Source organism: Lynx canadensis, chromosome D1, assembly GCF_007474595.2.
Source record: "Lynx canadensis isolate LIC74 chromosome D1, mLynCan4.pri.v2, whole genome shotgun sequence".
Lineage (NCBI taxonomy): Eukaryota > Metazoa > Chordata > Mammalia > Carnivora > Felidae > Lynx > Lynx canadensis.
In genome coordinates, this window is record NC_044312.2 from 90,123,678 (window position 1) to 90,144,543 (window position 20,866).

Genomic DNA, 20,866 nt, shown 5'->3' on the forward strand with positions numbered 1-20,866 from the left:
TTTACACCACACTGGACTCACTTCCTGGAAATTCATAAATACCAGGCCACAGAGCGTGACAAGTAACTAGTAGACAAGATGGCCACTCGGTGTGTTTAGAGAACTGACTCGTGTGGGAAAGACCCAAATGTCTGGTCCTCATGTCAATGTCTCTGGACTTAAAAATCACCAGAGATGGAGGCAAAGAGGCCCCGGGTGGAAGTCGTAAGGCAGGGCTGGAGAGGCAGAGAGCGGCAAGCGGACACATTAAGGGGGAGGTTCGGCTGTCTGTGGAGAATCCACGTGTTTTCCCAGAATCGAAGCAGGGATGGAGAGACTATGGTCTTTGAGTTGAAAGACCCAGATTTGAGTTCTAACCTGGCCCTGGACGTCGCAAGCTGGCTCCTAGGTGGACGCACAACTACCCAAGGAGCAGATGTTCCGCCGACTGCAGAGCGCAATGTGAGGAGGCAGGAAGATGTCTGGGGAGATGCGTCAAGTGCCACACATTTTGCTCACTGTTCTTTTGTTTGTAAGTGCAAGTCAGCGTAGGCAAAAAATGGCATCTTTTGCTTCAGATGGTGGACAGTTCTCAGAGCGGATCACGAACACCCCATTTCCCTTCCTCACCGGTGTATGGAAGGACTGAAGTCCTCTGTCCTCATGGGATTGGCTTGTCGCTTCTGGGAGGAAGCTTCAAGAGTGCGCGATCTGCCATATCCCCTCATCCTACCTCAGTGATTGTGTGGGGACAAAGTTTCCACTGTCCTTAGTGACTGTGGTGAGGAGAACACTTACTCCCTCTCCCCCCCCACTCTTCATCGGCTGGGTCGCAAAAATAAACTTGTTAACTTAAAAGCCGCTGCAACCTTGGGAGTGTTTGTTACTGCTGCATAACCTCCCTGTGACTGCATTTTATCTTCCGTATTCTTGACGCTCTGGCATTTGGGGCCTTGATCCTGGAGACTCTCCCTCCCTGTGCTAATTCCTACCTCCCCGGAGAACAAGACTTTGATACAAAAATCAACCAATCCACAGCCACACCGCGAGGTCTTGTACCAAACTCTCCCACACCAAGCAATAGTCTCCCTGGCCCGAGTCACCCCAGGCCCAGGTACCGCACAAGTAGGGACCACTTCTGTAGTCCAGAGCCCGCCGGAATTGTTCAAACTAGCCAATCCCGAGCTGACTTGATGGACCTATTCTGCCTTGCCCATTCCTCCCCGTGAAAACCCCAATAAAGTATCGGGCCATGCTGTCCCCTTGCGTCCCTGCCTAACCATCTCCGGTCTTTCCCCAGGTGGCCCTGTGTGATGTGCCACGCCTCCTGATTCTAGAGATCACGTGCATAAACTTCGTCCTTTTTGACAATGGTTTCCAATCTTACCATTCCCGATAAAAGGAAATCCTGGGTACATTTTAACACCAGGAGAGAGCAGGAGGAGGCTGGGGGTGGCATCAGGCACACCGGCTCCTCCGGTCCTCTTCCCAACCTCTGGGTTCTGCTTCGCTCTGGGCTGGCCTCTCCCCTTGCAGATGGGCTTTCTCTGTGTGGCAGAAGAAGGACCTTCCTGGCTTCACTACCAGCACCCAGAGGCGGGAGATGGTTTTTGCTGATTCCAGCAGAAAAAGCCAAAGAGAAAGCCTCAGGCTGGCCCAGTTCGAGTTATGTACAATCATGACACAGTCTGTGGGCCAAGCACATTGGTTAGGACTGAGCCACGCACTGCCCACTGTGGCCTGGTGGGTGGAAAGTGCTGGACAGCTGGAGGCACAGGCGGGGTGATAGGTCTAGCATTGCCCTTTTGTGGATGGAGTCTGGACATCCAAACCTCGCCATGTTCTAAGGAAAGGAATTTATGGACTGCTACTCGTTACACAAAGTACTACTGGGAAATCAGACAAGCACGGAAGGAGGGAGCTTCCTTTGAGATCCACAGAAGCTAGGAGGTTTTTCTGAGATAGGATCAGACCAACTAGAAATACGGTATCCACAAACAATCTATCCTCCCTATCAGTGGAAAACAAACCCCGTTAAGTGAGCACATGAGGTGAAGGGTAGCAAACATTCACTGAATTTTCCGGTTATTTATTGAATGCCCTCCATATGGAATGCACCCAGATGGTTCTGTTCAGGTCAACTTGACTAAAGGAACATCCAAATGCCCAGACACCTACGCTGCTTCAAGTGATTTTGTTATGGCTTCCCATGGGAGGTCCAGAGAACAGGGATTGGGAGAACTCTGTGAGTCACAGGGACCAAGAGGGAAACAGAGGGGTTGAATTCACAAGGCTGAATTCAACCTACGATCAGGGGCTCTCAATCTGGAAACAGTGGGCTGGCTTCCAGGGTCCATGAAGCCCTGTCACTGACTGTAAAACATGGAATATTCATTTCCTACAGAAAGGATCCACAGCTTTCACAGATTATCAATGGATACAGCCGCCACGAAGTCAAGAACTGCCATTTTAAGAGAAGTTTGCTCGGCTTCCAGGAAACAGCAAAGAGGAGCTGGGGATTTTTTTTTCTTGACATTCCTAGTGTCTCAGCAGTGAGTCTTCTCATCTCTCCTTCAGTTCCAGCACTTTCCGAATGGAGCCAAAGTCACAGACCTCCACCTCCCTTGCAGAGTCCCGTGTGGTAGACAGAAAGCGAGACAGATCTGGGCCCAGGTCCTAAGGAGGCCGCTTCCCGGCAGGCGACTGGACTTCACGGAGCGGATTTCCCCACTGGTGACATGTGCCGTCCATCAGCCCTGCCACAGCAGATGAAGCGATGGCAGCAGACAGCCGTCCACCTCCCTTTCCTTTAATAATCAGCGCAACGTGGCCGAGCCTTTCTTCACGAAAGCCCTGCAGAGTGGGTACTTTAGTATCCCCGTTTAGGTGGTCTGAGACCCGGAGGTCAAACACCTCATCACTGAGGCAGAGCTGGCTTCCGACCCTGGCAGCCTGACGGGGCCCATCGTCTCTCCCCCGGGTTCCACCTGCCCCCACCCCGCATTCACGCACTGCCCAGAAGCCGTCAAAACGGGCACTGGGCAGGCCGGGTGCTGCTGCTGTGGGGTGATGTGGATGGCGAGGCGGCAGCCTCACACAGGGGTCCCTGGGATGTGACAGGCACGTGCCAGGGATGGCTCAGCTCTAAGGGGCACATCCACGCTAGCTCTTAACGGGCAGATACTGTCAACCTCGCTTTCCTTTGCTCTGCATGACAGACAAACCGGGAACGCGGGAGGGTCCCAAGCCTGGTTTCAGGTCACGCCATGCCCATGGGCTTAGCTGGGAATTGCAAAGTTGGGATCATCTTTACGAACATGAGGCAGCACTGGCCTGAGGCAACAACTCGGGCTGAGGACAGAAGCTTCGAGGAGCATGACTAGAGTCATGAAGTTTTCAGAACTGTTATTTATTTCCAGTCATTCCCACGTCTGTAGCCTGGAACGGCGGCACGATACCAAAGAAGGGCCCTCTGGCTGTGCGAGGGAGGAGACGAGCAGCCATCTCAGACTCCCTACGCTGGAAGGAGGGCCGGCAGGGTTGAGGGGGCTCGGGAGGGCTCTGAGCGTAGGCCGGGGCGGAGCATACCGAGGTGGCCCCGCTCTGGGGACCCGGCCAGCTTCCCTGACGGAGGGGCGGAACTGCGGGTCACCGCCCTGTGTTCCAGGGCTGCCAACGCGTGAGTCACACCTGCTGCTGGGAAGGAACTCGTTAGATGAGCTCCACAACGTGGGCCCGGATTTTCCAAGCAGCCACACACGCAGCTGCTGAGGCAGATGCCCCCTCACACGGCTCCGGCGGCGATTAAGTCTTCCGGCGACGGAGGCTTCTGCCTCGGAAAGAGGCGAAGATAATGAGTGAGGAGAACAGCATGGGGGCGCGGCCGCTTCCTCCCAATCCAGCGGTGCCTTCTGGATGGCAGCCCCCTCCCCGACCCAACCGGCCGGCCTGCCGTCGGCCGCAGCTGCTGCTACAGGGACGGCCGGGAGGCGCTCCGCCGCTGGCCGGCAGCTGGGACCCGGCAGTGGGGGCGACGGCTGGCTGGGGTCATTTGTTGGCCACGGCGGAAAGCTGGTCTCGGATGCGGCCCAGCCCGTCCAGCATAGTGTCCAGCGTTTCCTTACTCAGCTCCACGGTGACAGCTGAGATGGAGGGCTTATCTCCACACAGACTAGGATCTTCCTGGATCTGCAAAGAGCACGTGGCCCAAAAGTCAGAGCCGCCCCTCTTCCCATCGCCCTGCAGGTGAGCCCTGGACCTGGGAGCCCTACCCGGCTTTCCTGAACCTCTGAGCACAGGCCCTTGGCTCAGAGCTACACAGCTTCCTAGCCCTGGAGTTGTTTAGCACATGGGATTCCCAGAGGCTCGGGAAAGTTTCCGTCCATAAGGGGTGCTGAGGGAGAGTATCGGAGAAGCCGAGGCTCACTCACCCCTCGGGCCCCCGACTCTGGGCCGTCAAGTGAGAAGGCGCTGGGGGGCCCACACTGCTGCTCTACGCAGAGGGAGCCAGGGTACATGGGACTCCACCGGGGTGCAGAATAAATATTACAGCTTCTAGTTAGGGTTATCTGTTTCTTTAAGAACAAAAGAAAAGTCTACTAATATCTAAAGACTTAGTTGTTAGAGGCACCCCGACTTTTTCATTTTCTTACAGGTGTGATTTTCTGGGTGTGTGGTTAAGTGAACACAGCATCACTAAACAAACCCTAAAATGGACATGCGGTTTAAAAAGATTCCCGAAAGAACTGTAAAGTGAAGGTAACACCGAGGAGGCAAGAGTGTGCGAACAAGAAAACGAAGGGCTGACAGTTGTCTAACTGCTAACAGGAGCTCCCGCTCAGCCGCGTTACAAACAGCAGCGGCCAAATCCACCGGACAGGCAGTTGCCTGAGAGGCACCAAAATTATCAAGAGGGCAGTCTGAAGTCTGATGGCACGCGCCCCCGTGGAAGCTAAACTTTCCCGTCAGTGTGTTAGGTAAAGTTCAGGGATCAGCAAACGGTTTTTAAAACTTGTGCTTTGTGTCTGTCTTACCACTTTAAAATGTCTACTTTTGGTCTATGTTTTATTACGTCTGTAATATGTTAATACAGTAGTATTATGTATACTTGACAAATAAAGACTCCCTCTGGGTGCTAAATTTTTTCCTACGGGGTTACAGGTCCCAGAGCTTGGGGACTGGCATTTTCGATGGCATGCGGGGTGTCAAGTCGCTACGGCCCCTTCGCTCCTTCTCACGAGCACGGCAGACATACCTTCATCTGGAGCAGGCAGGTGGGGACGGCCATGCGGCTGATGCTGTCAGAGGAGGTTTTGATGTCCACTCTCCAATCCAGGTCGACTAGGCGCGGAAGAGAGACTGTGAAGGAGACAGCCCGGCTCAGAGCTCACGCCCCTCGCCTTCCCAAGCCCTTACCCTGTGACAGCCAGCCCCGATGGCTGTGTCATGCTCCTGGGCCACAGAGCAAGTCTCTGAGCGAGGCAGAAGCCGGGGTTCAAGACCTCACAGGAAGTCACAGGCCTTCTTCGCTACCGCTCTGTGCTGCCTGTGCTTAGCACCGATTCACGGTGGGCGCCCGTCCAGGCTTCTGCCGGCACACACGACCCTCCAGATGTCGGCATAGAACGAGAGACAACACAAGGCAGAGAAGATGAGGTTGGGCCTGAGTCTTAGGAAATGTGTCGCTTCGACAACAGTGGAGAGAGCTCTGGTTTGAGAGGGAGAGTCGGCTTGAAGCTGGGTTCCACCACTTCTCTAACCTCTGAGCCTGTTTCCTCATCTGTAAAGTGGGGATAACCTTAGCCTAGCTCCCAGGGGTGGGGGTGGGGGTGGCGGTGGGGGTGGGGGTGGGGGTGGGGAGGACCAAATGAGTTAATGCTAGAGTTTGTCAACACTGTGACTGGCTAGTAAGTACAGTAACCATTTATGACATATCTCTTTTATTTCAATCTTTCTAACTAATTCAATTTCCATTACTGTTTTTTTCCTAATGGAAATATAATAGTTTTAAGTACTTCACTTTTTGCTTTGCATATTTCCTTTTTTTATATAAACAACATACCTTTATTATATGAAGTTCACAATCAGAAAAAAAAATGAAAAAGTGATTACGAAAAAGAAAAGCACAACACACAGTTCACCGGGATGAGGTTGATGCACACTGAGTTCTGGTTACCAACTCCGGCCGCCTGGCAGATGTAGAGCCGGGGCCGGAAAGGAAGGGTAGGGAGGAAGGTGGGTTTCTTGGTACTCACTCTGATTTGCTTGGGCTTCAGTTCGCCAAGTGGAGCTGTTTAAAGGGAAAGATGAGGAAAAAATAATGGAAGAGGGATGAGAACCGATAACGAGAGAGGCCCGTGGACCTGGACTTCTACCCCTTCCGGGGTCTTTAAGCCTGTAATCACTTCCTGACGGGAAAGGACCACAGAAATGTTTGCCGCCAAGAAGCAGTTTTCTGTCTGTTTTACACAACTCAGTGATGTGAAGGCCATAAGTGCTGTTAGTTTTCATAGCTTAGAAGGGCGTCTGGGTGGCTCAGTTGGTTAAGTTTTCATAGGGAAAAAGAAAAAAAGAAAAGGCTTATGCACGGCATTCGCCCTGCACTATCGTTCTCCGAGACAAAACAGGAAGGGTCAATCTGTTCTCCTGTACTGAGCACCCGCTCCACAAAGTAATGCATCTTCTGCAGACACACCCGAGCAGACCTGTCTAGTGCTACGGCAAAGAACGCCACAGTGAGGTGCCAAGCACAGGCAAAATAAAACATGGTCACGTGTGAGGAAGTTTCTGAAAAAATAAAACCTTTGGCAATAGGCATTATCTGTTATTACAATTCCGTTCAAGCCTACTGCTAACCAGCAGCTAATTGGTTCTGCTTAAATTGTATGTATCCAAAGGATTTTCCCAGAAAATATTTAGATAATTCACAAAAGAAACAAAAATGACTGATTAAACATATGAAAAAGAGGGCCAGCCTGGTGAGGCGGTGCAGAGCCCGGAGCAGCTGCGGGACAGTGTGTGGCTCAGTCGGTTGAGCGCCCAACTTTGGCTCAGGTCATGATCTCGCGGTTCATGAGTTTGAGCCCCACGTTGGGCTCTGTGCTGACAGCTCGGAGCCTGGAGCCTGCTTTGGATTCTGTGTCTCCCCCTCTCTCCCTGCCCCTCCCCTGCCCGCCCTCTCTCTTGCGCTGTCTCTCAAAAATAAAAAAAAACGTTAAAAAATAATTTAAAAAAACACACGAAAAAGACATTTGACATCACTAGTATCAAAGATACATAAACTGAAATGAGGTGCGTTTGCCATCTGTAAACTGGGGGAAAACGTGAAGCAAATTCCCTCCGTGCTGATGAAGGCGTGGGGACGGGGCTCTTGTGTCCTGCTGGTGGAACACAGTTGGTGCAACCTTTCTAATGGCCAACTTGAGAATATAAAGCAAAGCCTCACTCTGGCCTTTAACCAATAAGGAAATGATTAAGCATGTGAGCAAAACTTCCACAGTAAAATTTTCACTGAAGTGAAAGCTGCCATTAGCCTAAACATCCAACACTAGGGAATTTCTTAACTAAATTATACACAATTTCTCCACATGAAGAATACATTTAGTCATTAAAAATGACACTGAAGATAAATATTGCCCCGAAATATGATTATAAAAGCATTACAAGGAATTCTCAAGAAACGAGCACTTACATGTGTTCCAGGATGATTTTCGTCAGCAGGTTTTTGAGGTTTTGGTGGAAATTTTCAGGAAAGAGAGCCAGGATCGCCTCGGCAGAGGACAGGTCACGGAACACGGCCAGCCTGGTGAGGCGGTGCAGAGCCCGGAGCAGCTGCGGGACAGTGTGTGGTGACGGGGTGGGTGGGGGCGGGCTTGTGCTCCCCGAGGGCCTGCGACTCGCTGCCACAGTCACCTGAACGGTCCCATGGGTCCTGATGCCCATGGGCCTTGGCCCACCCCTACGTCCACCTGCTGATCTAGAAGACAGGTGTAGCTGCCTGACCTAGGAACCTGTCAACATGCCAGAAACTTCTGCTTGGGAACAAAGGGTTAATAAGCCCTCTTTCCTTGTGCACAGAATCTGACCTTCAGTTCACTTTCCAGCCTGTTCCCTGGTAACGCGAGAGAAGTGAAAAGTTAGCTGTGTTACTAGGCGACACTGTCTCAGGTCACTGCCTGGGGTCACTGCCTTGGGACCAGGAGGTCCGCATGAATTCCCTGAGCTCGGCTTCCGGCTGCACACTGCCTGCCCCAACCTGAAGCTGGGCGTACTGAATCGTTACGAGATACTGGCTCCCGAGGGGGCTGGCCTTTCAATCCAGGGTGCCCTTGTCCCTAGGCTGTCACCGAGGAGGGCAAAGAGAACAAATGGATCAGGTGGCTGTGCTGACTGCCCAGGGGTGCCTGACGCTGCCCCGCTAGGCTGCCGTGTTCCACTCTGTCCTTCCAACCAATTGGGCAGCCCAATGTGGCCTGCGGTCGTCTGGGAGCCTAACAGTGCTTAGCTGAAAGCAAGAATCCGGAGGGAACTAGGGCTTTTTCGGATGCCGCGGGAGGACCTGCAGCCGCAGAGGCACAACCGAGAGGTGGGGGGCATTAGCCCTCCACTGATGAGGGTGCAAGTTAGTGGATCGATGCCCTCCAGGGTGGCAATTCAGGGCTGTGTTCCCCAGGGTTTCTTACAGGATCCCCTGATTGAGCGCTGTCACCCACAGCAGTAACCAGACATCAATGCAACCCTTCGCAGATTTGCTCTCCTTCCCTGCTGGGTTTTCCCCACTCCCTCCCTCCTCCGTGCTTTCCAGACTCACTTCCCCAGGGAATTACGTGCAGCCAACTCTTTGCCTCAGGGTCTACTTTTGGGGAACCCAAACTAAGTCCAGCTCGCTTCTATAACCTGGCTTCTGCCTTTTACTGTTCTATCACTGACTTCAATGAACAGAGCTCTGGGTTAAAAATAGCAACAATAATAATAACAACAACAACAACAGCAACAACATAGGTCTGTTTGGATGAACTCCTGTTTTAGAAACCTATCTGCCCTAAAAAGAGAAGGCTGTGAGTACTGCATGAACTCTCTCTTCCTCTTGGCCACCCGCTGAGGTCAGGTGGGGGTCCAGGAGCATGTCCCCTGACTCATACTCAGGCCTTGAAGCCTCTGCCCAGTGATCCCGAAGAAGTCTGTCAAAGCTATCTGGCTGACAATCTAACAGCAGAGGCAGGTTACAGGGAAAGAAAATCACAGAAAGGCTGGCTTTGGTCCACACTGTCTAGGGAACAGGTCTAAAAAGGAAATGGCCGGGACCTCTGATTCTAGGTATAATTCTCCCATCCAGGCCTCATTTATCATAAGGAAGTGAAGGTTCAAAGACCTTCCTAAGTTCACTAGCATTAAAAAAAAAAAAAAAGAAATCTATTTTAAGTGTGTTATAATGTCAACAGACATTTCAGGGGAAATATTTCCTTAGATGTGGCAATGACTGGGACGTTAAGAAAGAGCCTAATGAGCTGAGAAGCCAGTGGCCAAAGGTCATTTCTGACCATACTTACCTGCTCTGCTTCCTCCTGGGTCACAGACAAGCTGGAACATGTCATATCCAAGAGTTTTTTTGAGCCAACGGCTGAACTGGAAAAGCTCTCTTGGCACAACTGTCTGACAACATCTTTTGAGGAGGCCTATGAATTAAATCACAGGTGGGGGAAGAAACCAATTCAGACTCTGAACATACATGTTTTAGAGCATAATACTGTCCCAGTCATGGTGTGATACCTTTGAGACTCAAGATTTAAAGGTCCCGGGGCGCCTGGGTGGCGCAGTCGATTAAGCGTCCGACTTCAGCCAGGTCACGATCTCGCGGTCCATGAGTTAGAGCCCCGCGTCGGGCTCTGGGCTGATGGCTCAGAGCCTGGAGCCTGTTTCCGATTCTGTGTCTCCCTCTCTCTCTGCCCCTCCCCCGTTCATGCTCTGTCTCTCTCTGTCCCAAAAATAAATAAACGTTGAAAAAAAAAAATTTAAAGGTCCTTAGGACACTTCCATTTCTGGAAAGATGAAACAGATGTACTTTTCCTTAATTTTTCCTTAGAAGCATAACGAAACCCATTAGGCACAATTAAAACCACATACAGAAAACAAACGCAAAATAACTCTGACAGCGGGGGTGGGGAGGCAGGGGGAGAGGGAAGGATCGGGACCTGCTGTGGACTTCATGACCAAGAAATGACATGGTGGTGAGTTTACTGGATTCTCTTTTTGTTTGTAAATCGCAGACTTTGAGCTGAAGAACAGGGCAACCCACGATGCCAACAGGTACACAAGAACAAAACCAAAAACTCCAACAAATACTTGCTCTCTCTGGCCAAAAATGTTCAGCAAGATAGAAAACTTTTAAGTGATAACAGCTCTACTGCAGCTGAACACCAGAGAAAAAACGATAGCCCCACTCCCGCCTATGTCAGCAAAGGCTGAGTGGGGAATGCAGACTTCCACCCTCTGCTGCTGCAATGCGGTGTCCCAATGCCCCCACCGGGGTAGTGTCAGAGAAGGCCAAGTAGGGAGCTGGGACCTTCATTCACACTGAATGACAGCAAGTCCCACCACCCCATGGTATTAATAGTCACCACATGGGGCCAGAACTCCCACCCCTGCCCCGTGGTCACAAGGAACCCCCACTTTTGGGTGTCAGTAGGAGCCAAGTGCAGAACCTGGAGTTTTATCTCCTTCTGGTAGTGATGAGGCGGAAATCCTTTCCCCCTACCCAAGCAGTGTCAGAGAAAGCCAGCTAAAACAGAAGATTTAAATAAGATCCAGACTCTTAGAGTATAATACAAGAATGCCCAGCTTTCAACTGAAAACCATTCATCATGCCAAGAGCCAGAAAGATCAATGCAAAAAGATAATCATTAGATTGTCCACATCAAGATAAGAGATGTTAAAATTATCTGACAAAGATTTCAAAGCAGCCATGATAAAAATGCTTCAACAAGTACTTACAAACACACTTGAAACAAATTAAAAAGCCAGAAAGTCCCAGCAAAGAGGGAAGATACAAATAAGAACAAAATGGAAATTTTAGAACTGAAAAAATACAAAAACCAAAATTAAAAGTTTGGTAAATGGGCTCAGTACCAGAAAGGGACAGAGGAAAGAATCAGTAAACTGGAAGACAGAACACTCGACATTACCCAATCTGCACACAGAAAACAGACCGAAAATAATAACAGAGCCTCAGGGGTCTATGGGACTATACCAAAAAAATCTAACGTTATGTCACTGGAGTCTTAGAAGGGGAAGATAAAAGAGGGCAAGGCTGAAAAAGTACTTAAAGAAATAATGGCTTAAAACTTTCCAAGTAGGGGTGCCTGGGTGGCTCAGTCGGTTAAGTGTCCGACTTTGGCTCAGGTCATGATCTCACGATTGGTGGGTTCGAGCCCCACGTCAGGCTTTGTGCTGACAGCTCAGAGCCTGGAGCCTGCTTCGGATTCTGCGTCTCCCTCTTGCCCTGCTCCTACCCCAACTCATGCTCTGTTTCTGTCTCAAAAATAAACAAACATAAAAAAAAAATTAAAAAAAAAAAACTTTCCAAGTTTAGCTACAGACATAACTGTATACATTCAAGAACCGAAGCAAATTCTCAAGAGGATAAATCCAAAGAAACCTATACCAAGACATATGTCCAGCAAAACTAAAGGCAAGGAAAAAAAATCTTGAAACCAGTGAGAGAGAAACAATATCTTATCTATATGGGATAATGAGAATAATAGCAGATTCAAATCAGAAACCATGGAAGCAGGAAGGCAGTGGCACAATATTTTTCACAATATTTACAGATATTGGAAGAAAAACGATCAACCTGGAATCCTACACCAGCAAAAAATATCCTTCAGAAAATGAAGAGGAAATCAAGACATTCTCAGATAAAGGAAAACTAAGAAAATTTGTCACAAGACAAAAGAAGTTCTCTTAACAGAAAGGAAACAATAAAAGGAACCTGAGAACATCAGGAAGAAAGAACACAACAAACAAAAATAAGGGTAAACACAATAGACTTTCCTTGTCTTGAATTTCTAAATTCTGTTTGAAGGATGAAGCAAAACTTATACCACTGTCCAATGTGGCTCTAAATGTATGCAGAGGAAATAACTTAAAGGCAATTATATTATAAACAAGGGAAGGGACTTGAAGGAAGATAGGGTCTCCACACTTCATCTCTAACTGGTAACATGAGGACACTGATAGATTGTGATTTATGTATATAAATGTAACGAGAGGAACCACTAAAAAGATTAGAAAGAGAAATATATTTTAAAATGTTATAGATAAGAGGGAATGCCAAAAATGTGTTCAAATAGCCACAGGAAAGCAGGAAAATAGTAAAAAGAAACCAAAGAACATAAAAGAGCAGATAAAGAAACACAAAAAATTAAATGGCAGACTTAAATTCGAACATTCGATAATTATATGAGCTGTAAATGATAAATTAAATATGAGCTACAAATATGACTCAATTAAATGCTGTCTATTAGAAATGCTCTTCAAATATGATAGAGACAGATTAAAAGCATGGGAAAAGATATATCATGCAAATATTAATGAAATAAAATCAAGACTGGCTACATTAATATCAGACAAAGTAGACTTCACAGCAAAGAAAATTACCAGAGACAGAAAGGGACATTATATAATGATAAAAGGTTTCCATCTCCTAAGAAAACATCCTAAATATGTATGCACCCAGGAAGAGAGCTAGAAAACACAAGAAGAAACAACAGATAGAACGGACAGGAGGGATAGACAGATCCACAAATGCAGTTGGAGACTTCAACAACTGTCTTTCAACAACTGATAGAACTAGACAGATATTCAACAAAGACATAGAACTTTTCAGCAACACCATCAATCAATCTAATCAACATGTATGGAACACTACCCAGCAACAGAATATACATTCTTTTCAAGTGCCCACTGAACATATACCAAGGTACATCATATTCTGAGCCATAAAACAGACCTCGACAAATGTGAAAGAACTGAAATCGTATAGAGTGTGTTCTTGGTGACCACAATGGAATCAAAGTAGATATCACTAACAAAAAGATGTCAAGAAAATATCCAAACAGTTGGAAACTTAATCTACAGATCAGAAAGGAGCACAAGGGAAATTTTAAAAATTATACTAAATGCGTAAAAACGAGAAACAAAACCAAAATTTGGGGGACACAGTCACGACAATGTTGAGAGCAAAATTTACAGCATTAAATGCATATATTAGAAAAGAGGAAAGTTCTCAAATCAATAATCTAAATTCCCACCTCAAGAACAAAGAAAAAGAAAAGCACAATAACCCCAAAGGAAGAAGGAAGGAAACAACAAAGAGCAGAAACCAATGAAATTGAAAACAGAAAAAAAAAAAAAAAAGAGAGAAATCAATGAAACAAAGAACTAGGTCTTTGAAAATATCAATAAAGTTGGCAAACTTTTAGCAAGCCTGACAAAGTTAAACAGAGAAGAGACCTAAATTACTACATTCAGGAATGAAGCAGGACGTAGCACTACAGATTCTAAAGATTTTAAAAGGAAAATAAGAGAATAACTGCAAACAACTCTATACATATAAATTTGGCAGCTTAGATAAAGTGGATAAATTCCTCAAAAAACACAAACTACCACAATTCCCCCAATATGAAACAGATAATTTGGATAGCCCTATAATGATTAAGGAAACTGAATTCATAATTTAAAACTCCCCAAGAAGAAATCTCCAGGCCCAGATGGTTTCGCTGGAGAATTCCTTTTTTTTTTTTTTTTTTTACATATTTTTTTAATGTTTATTTTATTTTTGAGAGAGAGAGAGAGAGAGAGCGCGAGCACAGGGGCAGGGCAGAGAGAGGGAGACTGAGAATCCAAAGCAGGCTCTGTGCTGACAGCAGAGAACCCGATGCAGGGCCTGAACCCATGAACCTGAGATCTTAACCTGACCCGAAGTCGGACGTTGAACTGACTGAGCCACCCTGCCATTGCTTGCTGGAGAACTCTAACAAATGTTTAAAAAGAATTAACTAATTCTACACAATCTTTTCTAGGGAACAAAAAAGGATACCATATTAACCAGCTCAAGAAGAAAATCACATGATATTAATCAATGCAGAAAAGGCAGCTGACAAAATTCAACACCCATTCTTTTTTTTTTTTTTAAGTTTTATTTTGTTTTGAGAGAGAGAGAGAGAGAGCGCGCGCACAAGCAGGGGAGGGGCAGGGAGAGAGGGAGAGAGAGAATCCCAAGCAGACTCCATGCTCAGTGCAGAGCCCGATGTGGGGCTCAAACCCACAAACTGCAAGATCATGACCTGAGCCAGAACCAAGAGTCAGTCACTTAACTGACTGAGCCACCCAGGTGCTCCTCAACATCCATTCCTGATGAAAACTCTCATAAAATTAGAAATAGAGAGGACTTTCCATAACTTGATATACAGCATCTACAAAAAACCGAGAGATAGCATTATACTTAATGGTGAAAATCTAAAGTCAGGAACAAGCCAAGGATGTCTGCTATTACCACTCATTTTCAACACAGTGCTGAAAATTCTAGCCACTGAAATAAGTTAAGAAAAAGAAATAAAAGATCAGAAACGTAGAAACAAAGTTGTCCCTATTTGCAGATAACATGACTGTCTACACAGAAAGTCCCAAGGAGTGTACAAAAAAACCTACTAGAATCAGTGAGTTCAGCATGTTTGCAAATAGGAGATACGCACAAAAAAATCAGCTGTATTTCTACATGCTAGCAATGAACATGTAAACACTTGAATTAAAACTACAATATCAGCGGGGCGCCTGGGTGGCTCGGTCGGTTGGGCTTCCGACTTCAGCTCAGGTCATGATCTCGCGGTCTGTGAGTTAGAGCCCCGCGTCGGGCTCTGTGGTGACAGCTCGGAGCCTGGGGCCCGTTTCATATTCTGTCTCCCTCTCTCTCTGCCCCTCCCCTGCTCATGCTCTGTCTCTCTCTCTCTCTGTCAAAAATAAACATTAAAAAAAACAAAAAGAAAAACAAAAAAACCCCAAAAAACTACAATATCAGGAGCACCTGACTGGCTCAGTCGGAAGAGCATGCAACTCTTGATCTTGGGGATTGTGAGTTCGAGCCCCACACTGAGTGCTGAGATTACTAAAAACAAAATAAATAAACTTAAAAAAATAAATAAATAGAAATAAAAATACACATCATTTGCAACTGCTCAAAAAAAGGAAAATACTTGGTGTAAATCTAGCAAAACATGTACAGGACTTGTATGCTAAAAATTACCCAACACAGATTAAAGAAATCAAAGATCTAAATAAGTGGGGAGCTATACTATAGATTGGAAGATTCAGCACACTAAAGATGTCAACTCTCCCCTAACTGATATACAGGTTTAACACAATTCTTATGAAAATCTCAGCAGGTTTTAAAAAATATAGAGAAAATCATTCTAATATTTATATAGGAAGGCAAAGAAACTACAATAGCTAAAACAATTTTGATAAAGAATGAAGTAGGACAAATCAGCCAATCTGATTTTGAGACTTATTACATAGCCACAGTAATCAAGACTATGTGGTATCATCAGAGGAATAAACAAATAGACAAATGAAACAAAATAGAGAATTCTGAAATAAGTTACACAAATTTACCCAACTGATTCTTTTTTTTTTTTTAAGTTTATTTTTATTTTGAGAGTGATAGAGAGAAAGCAGGGGAGGGACACAGAGAAAGGGAGACAGAATCCCAATAGGCTCTGCACTGTCAGTGCAGAACCCAACGTAGAGCTCGAACCCCTGAACAGTGAGATCATGACCTGAGCTGAAATCAAGAATTGGATGCTCAACGGACTGAACCAACCAGGGTGCCCCCCAACTGATTGTTGCCAAAATAGCAAAAGCAAGTAAATATAGGAAGGGCAGCATTTTCAACAAGTGTACCAGAACAACTGGCCATTCACAGGCAATAAATAAATAAATCAATCTCAAACTGTCTTACACGTTATGCAAAATTAACTCAACGTGGATTATGTACTTAAATGGAAAACGCAAGACTATACAACTTTTAGAAAAAAGAGGAGAAACTTTGGAGACCTATGGCTTGGCAAAGAGTTCTTAGCCATGACACCAAAAGCACAGTTGGTAAAAGGGAAAATTGTTGACAAATTGTACTTCACCAAAATTAAAACTTTTGCTCTGTGAAAGCTCCTGTTATGGGCTGAATGGTGTCTCCCTAAAATTCATATGTCAAAGTCCCAAATCCCAGTACCTCAAAATGTGATCTCATTTAGAAACAGAATTGTTGTAGATGTAATTAGTTAAGATGAAGTCATTAGTTAAGATGAAAACCCTAATCCAACAGGACCCGTGTCCTTATTTTAAAAAGGGAAATGTAGGGGCGCCTGGGTGGCTCAGTCGGTTAAGCGTCCGACTTCAGCTCAGGTCACGATCTCACAGTCCATGAGTTCGAGCCCCGCGTCGGGCTCTGGGCTGATGGCTCAGAGCCTGGAGCCTGCTTCCCATTCTGTGTCTCCCTCTCTCTCTGCCCCTCCCCCGTTCATGCTCTGTCTCTCTCTGTCTCAAAAATAAATAAACGTTAAAAAAAATTAAAAAAAAAATAAATAAAAAGGGAAATGTAGACACAGGGATGCAAAAAGGGAGAACACTCTATGAAGATGAGTGCAGAGATTTACAAGCTAAGGTATATGGAATGTTGCCAGAAACTAGGAACTAGGCATGAAACAAATTGGTCCCCACAGCCCTCAGAAGTAACCAATCTGGCCAACACCTGGCCTCCAGAACTGTGAGACAATAAACTCCTGTTGTTTAACCGCGAAATCTGTGGTACTTTGTTATGGCAAACCTAGCAAGTTAATACACCCCTATGAAGAGGATGAAAAGATAGCTACAGACTAGGAGGAAATATTTGCAAACCACGTATCTGACAAAGAACCAGTATCTAAAATGCATAATCTCAAAACTCAAAAGTAAAAAAGCAAACAATGCAATTAGGATATGGGCAAAAGACATAAAGAGATATGTCACTGAAGAAGATATACAGATGGTAAATAAGCATGTGAAAAGATGTCCAATATCACTAATCATAAAAAATAAGCAAATTAAAACCACAACGAGATGGCGCCTGGGTGGTCCAGTTGGTTAAGCGACTGACTCTCGATTTTGGCTCACGTCATGATCTTATGACCATGAGACTGAGCCACGCAATGGGCTCGGCAGGTGTGCAGCCTGCTTGGGATTCTTTCTCCCTCTCTCCCGCTTGTGTATGCACACACGTGTGCTCTCCCTCTCAAAATAAATAAAGAAACATAAAAAAAGCCCACAATGAGATACAAATACACACCCATCAGAATGGCTCAAATAACATACAGTGATGACAACGAATGCTGCCAGGATGGGGAGAAACAGGATCCCTGATCTGTTGCTGGTGAGAACGCAAAGTGGTACAGCCCCTCTGGAGAATAGTTTGGCAGTTCCTTAAAGAATGAAAAAAACAAAAAACCCCAACGAACCATGCAGCTACCAAATGGCCCAGCAACTGTATTCCTGGGCATCTATTTCAGACAAATAAAGACTTGTTTTCATATAAAAACCTGTACACCAATGTTTATAGCAGCTTTATTTGTAGTACCAAAAAATCGAAAACAATCTAAACGTCGTATCATGGAATACTCCTCAACGATAAAAAGAAAATAACTATTGCTACAACATGGATGAATCTCTAGAGAAAAGGGGTAAGTGAAAAAGCCAATTGCAAAACGTTATGTATTAAATGATTCCATTTATGTAACGTGCGAAATGACAAAATTATAGAAAGGAAGAATGCCAGAGGGCAAGGAGAAGGCAAGGGCAGAGGGGAAGTGGATATGGCTATAAAAGGGCAACATGAAGGATCCTGTGATGATGGCAATGTTCTGTATCTTGCCTGTATCAAAGTCAATATCTTGGTTGTGATATCATACTATAGTTTTGCAAGATGTTACTGATGGGGGAACTGGGTAAAGGGTAAATGGGATCTTTCTGTACTGCCTTTTACAACTACATGTAAATCTATAATTACCTCAAAATAAAAATTCAAAGTGATTTTTTAAAAAAGAAAATACATAGAATAACAGGAATGAAAATGGATTAACTATTGCTACATATTGGCAAGAAAAAAACAGCCAGGAACAGAAAAACCAAATGCTGTATTATTCCTTTTATGTGAAGCTCAAACATGGGCAATATTAAGTTGATTTTAAAAGTAAGGACAGTGGCTACCACTGGCTTGGTGAGGGTAGGAATTATGGAACAACGGAGAGATTTGTGCAGTACTGGTAATGTTTTGTTTTTGACCAAAGTGATGGTTACATAGGTCTGATTAATCCCTGAGATGTGCACTTTTCTGTGTGTTACACATTAATGATAATTTTTTAAAGTTTATTAAAGAAAAAAAAGTCCACACAGATGAATACGTAACGGGTGGTCAGAACAGCCACAATGAGGGTTGAAAGGTCCAAGGTGGAAGCTGAGAGCCATAGGTTTCCAACCCTAGCTTTGTTACTTCATTCGTTAATTCATATAACAGCTATGTATTGAACACATGCCGTGTGCCAGGAGTTGAGGATACTTGTTGGGGATACATTTGTGAATAACATAGAGCAGATGCTTTTAGGGAAGGAAAATACAAATGAGCACTGAAGAGACTGTTAAGACAAAAGAGGGACCACTGCATGGACCAATCAATGACGATGCTGTGCCATGAACTGCTTAGTATTAACTCAGCCTTCTTCATCTGGAGTCAAAAAAAAAAAAGAAAAAAAATCCCGATTGGATCTTACATTCTGTAAGAAAGGCAGAAAAGTGTCTACAAGGGAAGATAAGGCCGCCCCTTCTTCCACAGGCGAAGTCAGAGTTAAACAAATAATTCCAATCCATCATTTCATTTGGTTTTAAGTAGCCTCCCCATCTTTCAAATAATCCTCCGGGGAGTGTTTTGGCCCTTACGTCGGTCAAAGGAACTACAGAAAACCCACGATTCAGGAAAACAGAACGCACGATTCGCTCAGGGGGCTGTGCGGACGCAGAGGAGAGAGATTTCCCAACTACAGAGCGAAGGAGGGCTGCGGGCTGAAATGGGGAACTCGTAGTGAGGGTCTAGCATTTACCACCTCAATACACCAATCCCGAAAGCCAGCCCCAGAGACTCTTAGTAGGGGGCATTTGTACAGCGCCTGCACGTCCGTTATCTGATTTGTCTCCCCACCATCCAGTCGGGGCGGCATTAATTTCGTGCTCACCTCCAAAAAACCTCGGAAAGGCGCAACTGCGGGGTCACCCAAAGACGTAGTGGCAGGGTCGCGGCTCCAAATCCGGGTTCCTTTAGTCTTCCCTCTCCTTCCCAAGTCCCGGGGACAAAGACCCGCCTCGCGCTGTCCCCACCCCTCCAGTTTACCTTCAGCAGGCTCTGGAGCGCGGCGAAGTTCTCCACCGTCAACGCGGCCATCTTCCCCGAGTCACCTGACGGTGACACGCGGAGAAGCTCGTCACGTGGCTCCGAGGCCGCCGCAGAGCATGCCGGGGGCTGTAGTCCCTCAGGTGGTGGCGGCTGCCGCGGTGGTGGCGCTGCGGGATGGGGAGGAGCCAATAGGATGCGACCACTGGATGGCTCTGCCTGGGGACCCTAGGACTGTGGAGTTTGGAGGGCGCAGGCGCGGGATGATTTTCCCTCGTGGACATTTGTCTGGCTTGGCTACTTACCAGGTCAGGGAAAACTGATTTTCCCCGACCCCTGTGGGTGGGCTGGCTGCTTTGGGGGATGCACTTGCAGGTGGTATTCACACCCATGTGTAGTCCCCTCCCACACTGTACCAGGATTGGTCTGTGTGGTCAATATCAGGTGGCAGAAGTGATGGGATGTCACTTCTAAGATTATTTATAGAAGACTAGCTTTTGGGTACTCTTCTGTCTACTTTTTCTTGACTCTCTTGCTCTGGGGAAAGTAAGCTGTCATGCTGGGAGCAGTCCTCTGGAGAGGTCCATGTGGCCAAGAACTGAAGCCTCTGGCCGGTAGCCAGCAAGAAACTACAGCCTGCCAACAACTTCATTACTGAGTTTAGAAGCAGCTTCAGTAGCCTCGGTGGAGCTCTGAGACGACAGCAGTCTTGGCCAACATTTTGACTACAACCTCATGAGAGATTCAGAACCAGAACTACCCAGCTAAGCCACTCCTGGATTTCTGGTCTTCAAGAACTGTATGATTATAAATGTTTGTTGTTTTAAACCACTAAGTTTGGTAATCTGTTACATAGTTATACATAATAACTAACACATGGAGGCAATGAAGCATAGTGGCTTTAGAATTCCATCTAAGTCTGAATCCCAACTCTGCATGTTATTAACTGTACCTTGAGCAAATTCTGGAAATTCTGTGAGCCTCGGTTTCCACATCTCTTAAATGATGTTGATCACACCTACCTCAGAAAGCAGAGCTGACTGATAGGTGTTGCCCCATGGAGGGCATCCCGCTCTCCTTGCCCCCTTGCGGGCAGGTATGATATGAAGAGATCCCATGGGCTCCAGTAAGTAAAAGGCGGGGCTCACAACCCTGCACCCTGTCATCCCGTTTTGGTAGAGCTGCGCAGACAGCCACTACCATGATAAATTTAAAGGTTTGTCTATGGTCTGGAGAGCTTCCAGAAATTCCTAAACCATAAATGTTTTCATGGGAAAGAACAGGATAGAATGTCAAGAGTTTCTTTCCATAATTTGGTCCCACTACTTGGTATTTTCCCCATTCTACATATGAGGAAACTAAGGTACAGAGAAGTTAAGTAACTTGTCCAAGGTCACACAGCTAAGTAGTGGCAGAACCCAG

General features: G+C 46.2%; 1 protein-coding gene across 2 annotated transcripts; it reads right to left on the reverse strand.

Annotated features, from left to right (window-relative positions):
- Positions 1 to 2,047: 2,047 nt before the first annotated feature.
- Positions 2,048 to 19,504, reverse strand: COMMD9 (COMM domain containing 9). Of its 2 annotated transcripts, none has more exons than XM_030332449.1 (6): positions 19,445 to 19,504; positions 9,528 to 9,653; positions 7,670 to 7,809; positions 6,234 to 6,268; positions 5,234 to 5,337; positions 2,048 to 4,167 (listed from the first exon to the last, which is right to left on the reverse strand). In XM_030332449.1, the coding sequence occupies exons 1-6, from the start codon at positions 19,493 to 19,495 to the stop codon at positions 4,027 to 4,029; spliced, it is 597 nt and encodes a 198-aa protein (XP_030188309.1). In that variant the 5' UTR covers positions 19,496 to 19,504; the 3' UTR covers positions 2,048 to 4,026. The 2 variants fall into 2 exon arrangements, with proteins under 2 accessions (XP_030188309.1, XP_030188308.1); XM_030332448.1 differs by lacking the exon at positions 2,048 to 4,167 and adding an exon at positions 4,199 to 4,553.
- Between the last annotated feature and the right edge of the window lie 1,362 nt (positions 19,505 to 20,866).

Coding starts and splice junctions, on each gene's coding strand:
- COMMD9 (XM_030332448.1), bottom strand. CDS start 19,495: ATGGCCGCGTTGACGGTGGAGAACTTCGCCGCGCTCCAGAGCCTGCTG. Junction 5,338..6,233: donor TGAAGCCCAAGCAAATCAGA/GTGAGTACCAAG, acceptor TCTCCTTCACAG/TCTCTCTTCCGCGCCTAGTC. Junction 4,554..5,233: donor CCTGCCTGCTCCAGATGAAG/GTATGTCTGCCG, acceptor TTGTTCTTAAAG/AAACAGATAACCCTAACTAG.